The 13201-nt window shown below is 40.3% G+C and overlaps 1 protein-coding gene across 1 annotated transcript in view; it reads left to right on the forward strand.

The window, feature by feature from the left end:
- Nucleotides 1-424: 424 nt before the first annotated feature.
- The window catches only part of PIGL (phosphatidylinositol glycan anchor biosynthesis class L), a 64786-nt gene continuing 52009 nt past the window's right edge, over nucleotides 425-13201 (forward strand). The window contains exons 1-2 of the mRNA XM_085301283.1: nucleotides 425-695; nucleotides 5358-5457. Of these exons, the coding sequence (XP_085157409.1) occupies nucleotides 431-695; nucleotides 5358-5457 (365 nt within the window). The 5' untranslated portion in view covers nucleotides 425-430. The remainder of the gene's footprint in view (nucleotides 696-5357; nucleotides 5458-13201) is intronic.

Genomic DNA, 13201 nt, shown 5'->3' on the forward strand with positions numbered 1-13201 from the left:
TCTCGCAACCCGCGTGTCCTCCACAGTCAGACAGTAAAGGCATAAAATGGTACGTGAAGAGCCCAGCTTTGGTTGATATTAGCTACTATTTCTTAACGCCCAGCATGGACAAGCGGGGAGCCCCAGGGCCTGAGCAATGACGACAGTCTGCATCGGCCTCCCCCTGCAGCCCCAGTGCAAAACCCGCCCGCGGGGCCCTGATCCAGGGCGGGGGAGCAGCGCGAGGCCCCCCCCAGCGCGCACCTCCTCCCGGGCAGCCGCTGGCGGGAGCCGGGGCACCTTCCCGCGGCGGCGGCTGCGGGCGAGCGGCTCCTCCCCGCGGCGGGGCGGGGCGGGAGGCCGTGGGGGGAGGGGGGCCTGCAGCGCCCCGGAACCTTCCTGCAGCCCCTCCCGTTTCCTGCCGGAGCGGCGCGCGGAGGCGCCGGTCGCCATGGCAGCGGGGCCGCTGGGCTGGGGGCTGGCGGCGCTGGCGCTGCTGCTGCTGGCGCTGCTCGGCGGCGCGCGCCGCCTGCGGCGCCGTTACGCGGCCGGAGGGGCTCGCGCTTTCGCTGCGCGATGGGCGGCGGCGCGGGATGATGACGTCCGCGTCTTGCTAGTGACGGCGCACCCCGATGACGAAGCGATGTTCTTCGCGCCCACGGTGCTGAGCTTGGCCAGGGCCGGGGCCCGCGCCGCGGTGCTGTGCTGCTCCGCAGGTGAGGGGGGGCGGCGGGCGGCGGGGCAGCGGCCCCCGCGGGGCCCCCGCGGCCGTCCCGCAGGCCGGGCTGCCCGCCCGTGACGTCACGGCGCGGACGCCATGATGTCTCCCCGCGTGCGGCCTCGCGCCGTGACGTCAGCGCTATGGCGGGGCAGGCTGGGCCGTGAGGACGTGCAGGGATCCCAGGCCATCAGCGAGGCGCGGTGCGTGCCGCCGCCCTGCTGCGTGGTGCCGCTGAGGGCTCGTGTGCTGTCAGGTGCGCGGGGCCTCACAGCACTGCGGGCCTCTGCTGCCCGCACAGTGGCCCCACCGTGAAGTAATTCTGCACGCAGAGAGCTCCTGCGCAAAACACTTGTTTTGACAGCGCGATTGGGGGTCATTGCATGGTGACATCGCCGTGAAGTCCTGCACGCCCTTTAGAACTGCCTCACCTAGGCACGTTCTGTCAGAATATTGCTTTCTGCACCATTCCAGGAGCCGATCAGTGGCCAAATCTCCCTGCGTATCTCAGGCTTGCACAGTGGTTTCACAGTCTCATATTGCGGCACTGAGGTACCTTCAAGCTGTGCTGAAATGTCAGGAAGTTGTATAAAAGCACTGTTTAYCAGAGTCTTTCTGCATCCCCGTGTTATTCTGTGTTTTTGTAGAGGACTTGCTTTCRATGATCCCATCTTAATGCCATAGTGATACATTGTAACACATCTAAAAATATCAGTTGCATAACAATCTACTCATAGAAAAATAGGCCCTGAGGAACACTTGGTCATGCTGTCCATTAGCCAGCCTGAAGGCTGCATCAGTTATGTCTTTGCAGAAGACATTTGCCTACTCTATTTTTCAGGGGAGGCTCCTCAGCTTGCATGGTCTATTTCAGTGATGCATTAGGGTTTGGGTTTTTAATAACTTTTTTTAGGCTTGTTTCTTTATGTCGTGTTTGCCATGAGCATGAAAATCAGAGTATCCCTTTGTAGCAGCCTGTTACATATTTTTAAGATTGTTATCCATTTCTCCTATCTCCTCCAGACTAAACAACTCTATTTCTTGCAGTCTTTCATCACAGATTATGTTCTCTAAACCTCTGATCATTCCCACTGCTCTCATCTGTACTCTCTCCCAATTGGTTCACGTCTTTTCTGAAGTGCAGTGACAAAAAAGTGGAAGCAATACTCCTGCTGAAGCCTTTATAGGGCTGAAGAGAATGGAAGGGTTCTTACAGCCTGTACTACTGTTCCCTGGTACAATGATTTCTCACAGTATGTGACACTGTTGTCTCATGTTCCTCTCACGATCTACTAAAGCTCCAGATTTTGTTCTGCAGAACTGATACTTAATTAGTTGTTCTCCTAAATTCAAGGTTGTACTACTGCGCCTGATGCAACCCTACTATTTACATTTTATTATCATCATGTTACTCATCTTTTTTTGTGCCTAAGAAACAGCCACATCTTAGTTGACATTTCGGACTATAGTGTTATGCCAGAATTCATGAACGTACGATAAAGGCTCTCAGTGAAGATATTTTTTTACGTTTGTTTAGAGGAGTATCTCAGACTACAAACATTAACATCTTGTATTGACAGCTACTTGTATTTGGCGAGAGGGCCTTCTGCATTTTTGAAAGGCCCAGCTAGTTCACTTGCCAACTTTTCTGTTCTTTATTCTCAAAGCTTTCTATCACAGCAGACCATCTAGGTGAGAAGACWGGAGTTAAGCTATTGTAGAAGTCTAATGGTATAATGGCTTTACTGATCACTGTCTACCTCTCTTTCAAGATTTACTGCAGAGCTTTCAGTTGTCTTTCCTGAAGGACAAAGGTCTTTCGATCCTATTTGGCTTTTTCACAGCTATGAAGAGATTAATGAAGTGCAACTCTGCTATTTCAGCTTTGGGAATGAACACACACAGGCTATTTGAGAACTTTCCAAAGAAGTGCTGTGTTTCTGTTTACTTCCTTCCCCTTCYCCTTTCCCCTTCCCCTTCCCCTTTCCTTCTACTGTAGTCCTGATACAGTGACATGGCACATTAAGTAGAGTGTTTGAAACTGCCTTCTATTTACTCTCTTGCATGTCTTCTTAAGGGAACTAGCAGCCCTTATAGGAGAACCCATTCACTAAGCTAATAGATTTTTCTGTGCCTCTTATTAGTCTTTTGAGTGATTCATCCTCTCATTGTTTGTATGATTAATGATGACAAGTGAGTTGATCAAAGACTCTGTAAATTGTAATACTGAAACAAAATCATTACTTAGAAACCATCGTACTTGCAGTGTTCAGATATCAGTCAAAATGCTCTAGAAATTAATCAGAATTACAGCATTGTGGAAAAAAAAGCAGTGTCTTCCATATTGAATAATCAATTGAACTAATAACTCCGTATAAATGTGATTTGCTCTCTTTCATAGTTGACTGTATTGTGAGTACTCCATGGATGAGGTCCAGCCGCATCAGCTATTCAGCTGTTTTTGCTCTCAGTAGATGCCCATTTTTTCTTGTTAGTATTTATATATTCCTGATGTCCTGACACWTTTCTCAAGCTGTGGAACATGTATCTGTCCGCTTGACTTCAGCAGAAATTATGTATTTTGAGAACAGTAAGATCATTTAGATAAAACATCACTTTCATTTAGCCACTATGCTGCATTGCAGCAGAAGATGTGTTGTCTTAAAACACTAGTATCATTAATGCCCATGCAAAAAAAAAAAATAAATAAATAAACCCTGCAGAACTCATGTACCATCCAGGGAGCTTGCACACTTGAATTAATTTTGTTGACTTTCGAACTTGTCATCCATGCTGCAGACTGCCAAGCTGATGAGTTCCTTAGTAAGCCCACAGATAATCATTGTCATAGTCACCTAAAACCATTCACTCGCAATCTGCAACAAGAAAGATTTTTTCTAGTTACTGTTTCCCTCTTCAAAAATCATACAAAGCTTGCTAGTGATGGCACAAATTGCAAAACTGCTGTAGAGAAATGCTAGATTCACATGACTCATACCCACAACAATAAAAACTTTTAGTGTAATTTAAGACAGCTGAATCATACATGAATAGTCAGCTGTGTTTTTTTCATTTTATTGCTTCAAAGTTAAAATTGGTTGCAAGTACTGCCCTGCATGGGGCAACAATTTTGAATGGGCTTGTGCAGCTCCAGCATGGACTTTACATGGCTGATGCCAAGAAAAAGAAGGGAATGTGAGGGCAAGATGAGAAGAAAATAATTAAATGAAGAAAGAGCTAATGCTTTAGTATAACAAATTCTGTTTCTCTGCTGGTTGTTGGTCCCAGCATTCTATTCTGTTGTAATTTTTTCTAAATGTCATATCAAAATTAGTGTCCTGTCTTTTTTTTTGGTTTGTTCTGTAAGTTCTTTTCAGTGTTACTACATTAGCTCCTGTCTGAATTTCCTCTGTGAATGATGCAGGCTTCTTAGAAATCTTTATCTCAGAACAGAGATCATTATGATGGAATTCCTCATTTCCTTGACTTTTTTCTTCCTGTACTCTATTGCAGTGTCCTGGTCTTATATGACAATTGTTGCTCATTAGAAGTGGCCCAGAATATACTAGAAACTTTAGTTAAAGAATACCTGTTAGTGAGACACATTTTCTATGTATTATCTAAACTGTTCTGTTCCTAGAACTTTGGACTTACCTTTTGGCTTGGCTCTGTGGAACCACACAGTTACAGAACATGAAAGAGTTCATGGCACCATGTCTYGTAGTGAAGGAGGAGTGACACTTTGTCCTTCCTAAGGAGATGAATTATTATCAATTTGTTGTGAATATCTGTCTTCTGAAAGTGGACTAAGATCACACTGGCCTATTTCACAGAGTCTRCCTGGAAATTTGCCAGTGGTAACACCTTTTTGTCACCTCCCTGGAAAGGCAGTTTCTCCTGTATTTATGATAAAATCTTGTTCATTTGTTTTACCACTGTACTGCATTGGTGACTTCCATTTAGATAATGTGTAAACAATTAGTCTATGTATATGTGTGTTAGAAGACTGCTCTCGCTCTCCCTCCCCCAAAGAATAACTAGCTTATGGAATTCATCAAAAAGGATACCAAGTCTTACTAAAAATATAACAATAWTCAGAAGGGGATTAGGCGTATACCAAAATAAAACAAAAAGGCCAAATAAAAAGCTTAGAAGAAATATTGATGTTTTAAAGAATAAGATGTCCACTAATCAAAGAGGTGGTTGGAAGCAGTTTCCCCACAAGCAGGTTATTTCAGAGTTTTTGACTGGAAGATTTCCTGTATCTTTGGCAGAAGGATTTAACATTGGCCACTCTCAGAAGGAGGATACCAGACTGCTTGAACCTCTGTTCTGATTAGACATGGCAATTTCTGATGTCCTTGCCTGATAAGCTCATGAACTGTTGCAAGCCGAGTCCAGCACACAAACATGGGTACTGTAGTCAGGACTTTGTGAGGCAGAATTTAGTGAGGCAGAACTTTGCCTCAACCCTTTACTCTGAGTCAGGCTGAGTGTTGCTTAGATAAAAGCTATGAATTTTGTTCCCTGCAATGTACCTGTCCCTGAAATGAAGCCATTTCATTTATTATGTGCTTGGTGCTTTGAAAAAGAAAAGAGAAGTTCTTTACATGCTGAACTAAACTAAGCTAGAGAATGTTACTGTTTTTGTTATTTCCAGGAAATTACTACAATCAAGGAGAGATTCGTAAGAAAGAACTGGAACAGAGTTGTTTACTTCTGGGAATTCCTGCTTCYAATATAACAGTTGTTGATCACAGGTAACCAGTTTTCATTTATAGCATAACCCCATTGCAGTTTTTAAATGGGAGGAAAACTTCACTTGCATCTTCAGAGAAAGTTTACAGTGTTATTCTGAAAAGTCTTGAGGAATATCAAAAAAACACACGAAGTATTTTTTTGTTAACTCTTAGCATAAGGAAATCAAATTAATTCAAAAGACAATTCAGGTCTTTTGTGATCAGGTCCTTAAGTTAAACTCGGCTGATAACATCACAYAGAATAATGATAGCCATACTTCTTGGGGTCTGGCACAGTGTATCTGGGYGGCATGATCAGATTTTGTTGCTCTTGATGCTGTGTTATCTAAAGCAGTTACAGATAAGTCTTCTCTGAACTGCCTGTGGCAGGTTTATGCTGAAAATAAAACTATTCCAGAGGACTGACTATATCATTAAAATACACTTTTTCCTTCACCTGACTATCAGGTAGTCACAGCTAGCTTAAGTCTGTGCTCCACAATAAGCTAACAATATAAACATGTCAGCTATAGTGCTGTCTATAAAAAAATACTGTACACTGCATATTTATGATAGCCAGCACTCCAACAGAGCACGCTAGAAGGGAGATCCTGTTCGCTCAGTAAAAGAAGCCATCCTGACAATATAAATTGCTGAGAATGTATTTTGGGGAGATTTAAAAGGAGGATTGCTTGTGATTTGTTTGTTTGTGTATTTATGTGTGTTGTTAATTTCCATCAAGTTTTTCAGCTGTGAGCTAGTCATTGACTGGATTTAATGGAATAATCTGAAACAAAGAAAATATCCTCTCTCTCCTTGTAAAGGAGGCTACTGCTGGCAAAACATGGTGTAGTATTTCCCTTGACTCTAACAATCTTGGCTCAGTGACTTATTTTAAAACTCCAGTTGGTAATATATACTATAAATATTAGCTGTAATTTAAATTGTATGAATAGTTTAGAATCAGATATAGGCAATAGTAGAAGTCTTTTGTCATATGAAACATAACGTTAATTTGGCTCACTTAAAAATATATTCCATTTAAATGCTTAAGGTCATGGACCTGTATTCATCATGATGTATGCATGCTAGTCTTTACAGGGCTAGAGGGGGATTCCATTACATTTATAATCTGGGTTAGTTTTTGGCTATAGGTAAAAATGAACTGTAGTATTAAAAAMAGTGCATAATGAGATGACACTAATATTCTTTCAACTTAAGTCATACAAAATTTCTGGGTTTTTTTTGAGGTGTGATGTTGTTTTCTMTAGTTGTGTGTAGATATGAAGGTGGGTGATAAACCTGACACTTCTGTGTTTTGTGATTAATTTAGCAGCTCTGTTCTGAGGAGGTGATTTAACACTTTAAATCAATGAAATGCAGAAACTAACGTTATAAAGGCCTCTTCTGTTTCCTGATCCCTGTCCATCAAAGCTGAGGCTAATAGTAACTGAACTAGATACCGACTGCTAGGAAACAGAACAAAAGGTTGTTTCCATTTCACCATCCAAATTTGTAAAGAATGTTTTTGTTTAAAATATTRTACCTTTAATAGCAACAGATTGATTTAAAGCCACACCAACTAGAAAAGTCAAAGTTGAAAAAATCTGGCTCCAGACAGGCCCTTTTCCCATGAAAACATTTTACCTTGARCTAAGGCAACAGAAACCACAGTCCAGAATATGAATCTTCTTGAGTTCTTTGCTTTTTTTAGTTTTAGGTCTCTCTCCAAGTTTTTAGCTCGCTTAGGAAAACTGCATAGGAGTTGTTTTTTCCTTTAGAATTAAAAGAGATGTTTCCTTTCACTTCTCATGAACTGATTTTGGATAACCTCATGTTTTATAGTACAATCATATGACAGTGCCCAAAATGGTTGAGGGCAGATAAAACAAAAAACGCTTTGATTTGCACAGTGTAAAATCTGCTTATTGAACCAATCATCATTTGAAATTTACAGAGAGCACAAAATGCAGAAGCCTCCTGACCTTTCATTCTCTAACGCAATGTAAGGTTGGTTAGTATGTGATGCAAGTTTCCTGATACCACTCAGTAATCCCCCAGCATACACAGTCCAGAGGACTGCTCTTKGCAAGTAATACTTCAGCTTTTTTTAGTAGGAAAGTGAGGGCCATTTCAGAGAAAGAGTTTGGATGATGACTTTTTACTTTTATTACTAGTATTACACACATCGATGTAAGTAATAGCTGATACCTGATTTCTCCCAGTGGATATAGTGCCTGAAAAGACAGATGCCTCCCATTGTCCAAAACTTTTGGTCATGGACTAGAATATACAGTATTATTCTAGGAAACAGGTTTAGATTTTAAGGTCTTTGTCTCTGAGGTCTTAGATTGCTGTGAGATAACCCTCAAATAGATTCACCTCATTGTGCATTCAAGGAGTCAAAGTGAAGTTCTTGCTGACTTTTACTCAGAGCTTGTTTATACAGAAAAKTTAGGTGTGTGTTTACAACGCATTATTTACTTTGCACTGACTTGTCATGTGGATGTTCTTTGTGAAGTATTAGCTGTCGAGTATTAGCTAAAAAGGGATAATTTTTGGATGACTCTGAATTTCTAAAATAGCTGTGTTTTCCAGTAGTTTGTACAAAGCACTGGAACTCAAGGTTCCTGAATCTTAATCAAAGTTCTTGGATTCCTTAAGGCTGGTAGGTTTGCTATGCCTCCATTCCCAATTCTGTAATTTACAGGTTGTATAGAAATATTTGCCAGTGTGGCATCATGTGAGACTTGCTAAATTAATGTTTTCTACCACTAGATTTCCATTAAATTTGTCTAGGGAATACAGAAGGCTATGCCTCTTCATCATTTTGTCTTCTGTGAGTACTGTTTGAGATCAGAGCCCCTTGGCTTTTGTTTTCCTAACTCTTCAGAAGATAATTTTCAATTGATGTAAAGGACTAGCACATTGCATAAAGACTATAACTGGCACACTACCATCTAATATTTCTTATGCAAACACTGGATGCTTTACATTATCCAAGCTGCAGATTTGTATTTTGGTTAGGAAAGCCCAAAGGATTGCTAGGTCTGGATCTGCTCCAGTCATTGTAGTGTGGAGCTGAGTCATGCTGCTTCCTCTTTCTTTGCATAATCTACAATTGAGTGAGTAGARTTTTCAAGATGTAAAAGGGGAAAAATGTCTGAAAGGCAGGGTGATTGCTTGCTCTGCAGTCTCCCTTGGTCAAGCATGGCATTTTGACTTATATCTGAACTAGCAGAAAGAAAACTTCAGTCAGTCTATAATAAAATCTGTGTTGAAGACTAAAGTCTCATTAATCAGCTTCTAACCTTAAACAATGCATAAAGTATAGCCAGGATTGCTACAGCAAGATTGGTTCAGTCTCAGACCACCGATTTACACTGATTCTTCAGCAGACATTTAATGCAGTTACTGTGTTTGTTCCCTCAGCTAAAAACAACTCGTATTTTCTACACAAATACAGTTCCAAACTGTAACCAAATTCAGCCTTAAGGACTGAAGATGCACGTGAATCTCTTGCAGAAAAATTCTTTGCTGTAGAGGGCATGTTCAGGACTGGAAAGGGTGACCACAGGGCACCCAGTTCCTGTTGGCCAGCAAAATGGCATACAGATAGGCCACTCAGGACTGTATTAATTAGAGCACTGGGCTCTTCGTACTTGTGGTGAGGAGTAGAGGTCAGGCACCAGACTMGCAGAGGTATCTACTGAGCTGCATCTAATTATCGTAGCTCCAGCAACGCACCAGCTGAACAGCTGCCTTCAAGGGAGAAAAGGTTTACAGCCCACTTTTATTATCACTCCCTCACTGTGCTTCACGCTTGGAGCAGCCCAGYTCAGAACTAGCACTTGAATCATTTGAAGTTAATTTTTGTACTATCACATTTATTCCTATTGCTGGTTGAGGGAGGAGTGGCAAGAGGGCGGGAACTGAAACTCATGTAAAAGTTACTTCATTAATAAGGTGTATCATAATGTAAATACCATGCTTATGGCATGCTTTTAAGTCTTATGGGCTGCAACAATGGACAGTAAATTCATGATCATTGATTTTTGTGTCTGCCCTTAATACAATAAAAGAAGAAAGTAAGAATTGGCTATTTGAAAGCTTTAATATATTTCATATATTATCCATTGGACTATTATAGAGTACCTATTATTTCAGTAAAGCTGATGGTTTCCTGAAGATCATAAAGGCAGGCAGCACAAATATCATCTGTACGGTAGATATGCAGTTCAGTGGCAACAACACTCAAACTAGCAATATAGAAAGCTACAACCCTAGCCAGTCAGGAATAATTTATAGCATTAGCTTTTCATGAGCTGTTAAAGTTCATGAAATATAATGGTTTTGATACATGTCTGCAACTAATTAATCTGTGAATTCATGTTCTTGAGCAAGGAACATATTCTCATGATATATGGAAAATATTAGCATCTAATTGTTCTAATATTAATAATTAGTTAAGCTCCCATTAATGTTGGGCACATCTGCCAGTGCTCTGGCTGTCTAGCAGTCTGCAATGTTGCATGTAAACACGAGACATTTTCTAAGCTGTTTTCACTTTCTGGCTACAATTAGCAAAAAGGAAACCTAAATTATCCTTTTTTTCTAATATCTGTTTTAAGTTCATGAAGARATCAGACCACATTTTCCTGCAGCTTCTGAAACTTTGTTCATGACTGTACTGGACAGAAAGTAAAACTGACTGTTCACATCTTTAATGTGACAATGTTTGGCCTAAGTTCGTACTGCAAAAAAAATAATAGCTGAGATTTATGTAAACTAGAAAACTTTCCACTTACAGTACAAAGGCTTACTGCAAATAGTGTTACATCTGTTTCCAAGTTTCCATGGAAATTCCACTCCATACGCTTTTTATTATTATTATTTCACTTAAGTCCAAAAGGGCTCTGATTAGACAATGTCCGGGAGAGAAGACATCTGCCCAGGCAGAATCATAGGCTATCTCCAGTTTTTTTATGAGGCTGCTGAGAGGCTCAAATTCACTGTTTTCATACAATAGTTCTTTGTAGTTGGGCTTGGTTTTTTCCCCTACAAGGTAAATACATTTTATTGCACTTCCTCATGTTTGACTTTTAACGAACTTCTCTGACATGGGGCCTGGTGGAAGGAAGTGAGTCTGTAAGGTCATGGGAAAAATATATCTTTAAATAAATACTCTGTGTGTCTGATGTGATGGTCAGAAAGATATAAAAACATGCAGATCCTTTAAAGAATGAAATATGTAACTGGAAACATGAAACTTTTGATTAGAAATTGAAAACATAYATACAGACAGTTAAGGAATATATCCAGTTGATCCAGTTTGGTTTAAATTTACTTAGGTGGTCTGTACATGGCTTTATTGATTTGAATGCAGGATGCTGAGTGTGTGAACATTGAAGATGCAAGCTCTATAATAAAAATACATACCGCAATTAAGAAAGTCTGCCTGAGAACTGAGGGTAGCAGAAGTGCAGAGATAAAATCCTGGCCCCAGTAAAGTCTCATGGCAAGAGTATCAGTGATTTCATACCAGTTTCTGCCTCACTTGTTTGCAAAACTGTGTCATCTTATTGACTGCATTTTTTTGATGTATTTTTTCTACTTGTATTTTTCTAATGGGAAAGGTGATATTACTCCCCTTTGTTTCTTCTTTCTAACTCTATGGTCTGATCAAGGAAGACCCAGTTGACTTTTCTGCTCTCCAGGTTTGAATCTTAGCTTGGTCAGAGAAATCAATGGAAAGTAGCATTAGCAGTGTGGAAGCTGGAGGTGCTCTACATTTGGCCGTGTAATGTCAGGGGAGCTAAAGCTGAAGTGAAATCAGCCCTTTGGCAGTCCAGGTCAGCTTTTGCTATAGTGGTCTGGTTTTTCACCATTAAATTAATGTATTTTTGCTTTTGTCTGATGTGGCTTCAAAATAGAGCACTGAGGTTATTTGAATAATTTTAGTTAGGCTTTTAATTATTTTATTTAAGCTTTTCAGCATAGGGTGAACTTTTTAAAATGGAATTCTGTATGAGTAGGTTTCATTTTCCAGTGTCTGAGTCAAATTTAAGTTGTASTAATTAGTTACATTCTGTCTTTATACATTCCTCATGGTATTAGGGTTTGATATTTTATTTTCCTGCTGATTCTAAAGAGCTGAACTCTGCTGATTAAAATTGCTGCCATGCTTTATTCCAGCAGAGCTGCATATTTCAGTAGTGAATGATGGAATTCCTCTAGATTTTACTTATCCCAGCAGTGCTGTAAAGTTTTCTATTTTTTTGCAGTATTTTCTTTAATCAAGAATGACATTTCTGGGCCTAGAAGGTCTTAGGTGAAAGTTGATCACACATTAAGTGTATATTACAGGGAAGTCAACTTACCTCTTTTGAATGAGAGAAACTTATCCCTAATCATCCTGAGTACAAACACATTTTACCATTATAAGACAGCCTTTGTTCCTCAGGTGGCTATCTTGATCTGTATGTAGCCACTGTAGCCAAATACAATGATATGATGATATAATATTAGACCTCATATTGTTATTTATGTTTCTAAATAAACAACTCTTTTTTTTTTTTCCAAAACACCTACCACATGACAGCTCTTACTGATGTTTCAGGACATCAGAACACTTTTCATAAAGGCTTATATTGGAGACTGACTTCTGCTTTTCCAGAAGCCACTCTATGCAATAATTTAAGAAGAAGTTCTTCAGAGGATTCCTGTGTGCCTTCCAGGAAAGCTACTTTCTGGTGTAGAGGCTTGTTTTGCAGTAAGTTAGGTTTAGCTATTTTGTCCTTAATTAGATACTTTGCTCAAAAAGGAAATCTACCCTTTTGCTTTCCTGGGGCTTCTGTAAAACCCAGAAAGCCCCCTTTCTCAACCTTMTAGCATAATTAACTTCCTTACACTCCACAAAGAAGGAAGGGGCTGTGGTGAAGAGGAAAACCATCCTTTCAGTGCTAAAGGGACTCATCCCACAGATTACCTCTGTAGAGCAATAAGCAATGGTCTTTTTCAAAACATTCAAGGATTCTCCTTCGGATGTCGAGACCTGTTAAATTGTTTGTCAGTGAAGTCACAGCAGGATTTGATCACGAACAAGTGAATGGCCAGAAAAGCCAAGATCTTTGAGGGCAAGTGAAGCAGAACTGATAAACGACAAAATGTCTTTAAGGAAATGTAAGCCAAATACAAATCATTGAGATCTATATTTTTAATGCTCAAGATTATTTTAGCAAACTAAAAGCTATTAAGTACTGGTTGCAACATATGAAATGAGAAACAAGCGATTGCAGCCATGCCCCATAGCTGATGCAAATTTGATTCATCCCAGAAACCATCAGTGTAATCAGCACTAGTAAGTTGATGTTACAAAAAGAAATAAGGCTGTGCATAAAAGCTGTGTTTTAGGAATCTGGGAAAACAAGTTGGGCTGAGGACAGGGAAATGCACTGAAAATAATATTTTTCAATGTTACCTATTTAGTACCTTCAGAGATACCTTCTACTGTTCTTTATTAATGGCTTTTAAAGGTCTCCCACATGTGTTAGACAGGCATCTTCTCTGGAGCAAAGAAAAGTTTAGTGACCCATCCTGAGTTTGCCAGTGGTTTGTGTCCTAGCTTTGCCTTCTCCTAGGAACACAAATATGCTGACTGGACAAATTTTGTAGCTAGACTACTTGAGTGTCTATGCAAAAGGAAGTATCATTGGTTTTGATGGTTTCCAATATAAAATTCAGGCTTGAAGTTTAAAATATTTTA

The sequence above is a fragment of the Rhea americana genome, unplaced genomic scaffold (genome assembly GCF_003343005.1).
Source record: "Rhea americana isolate MKP2758 unplaced genomic scaffold, rheAme1 scaffold_175, whole genome shotgun sequence".
NCBI classification, from domain to species: Eukaryota; Metazoa; Chordata; class Aves; order Rheiformes; family Rheidae; genus Rhea; species Rhea americana.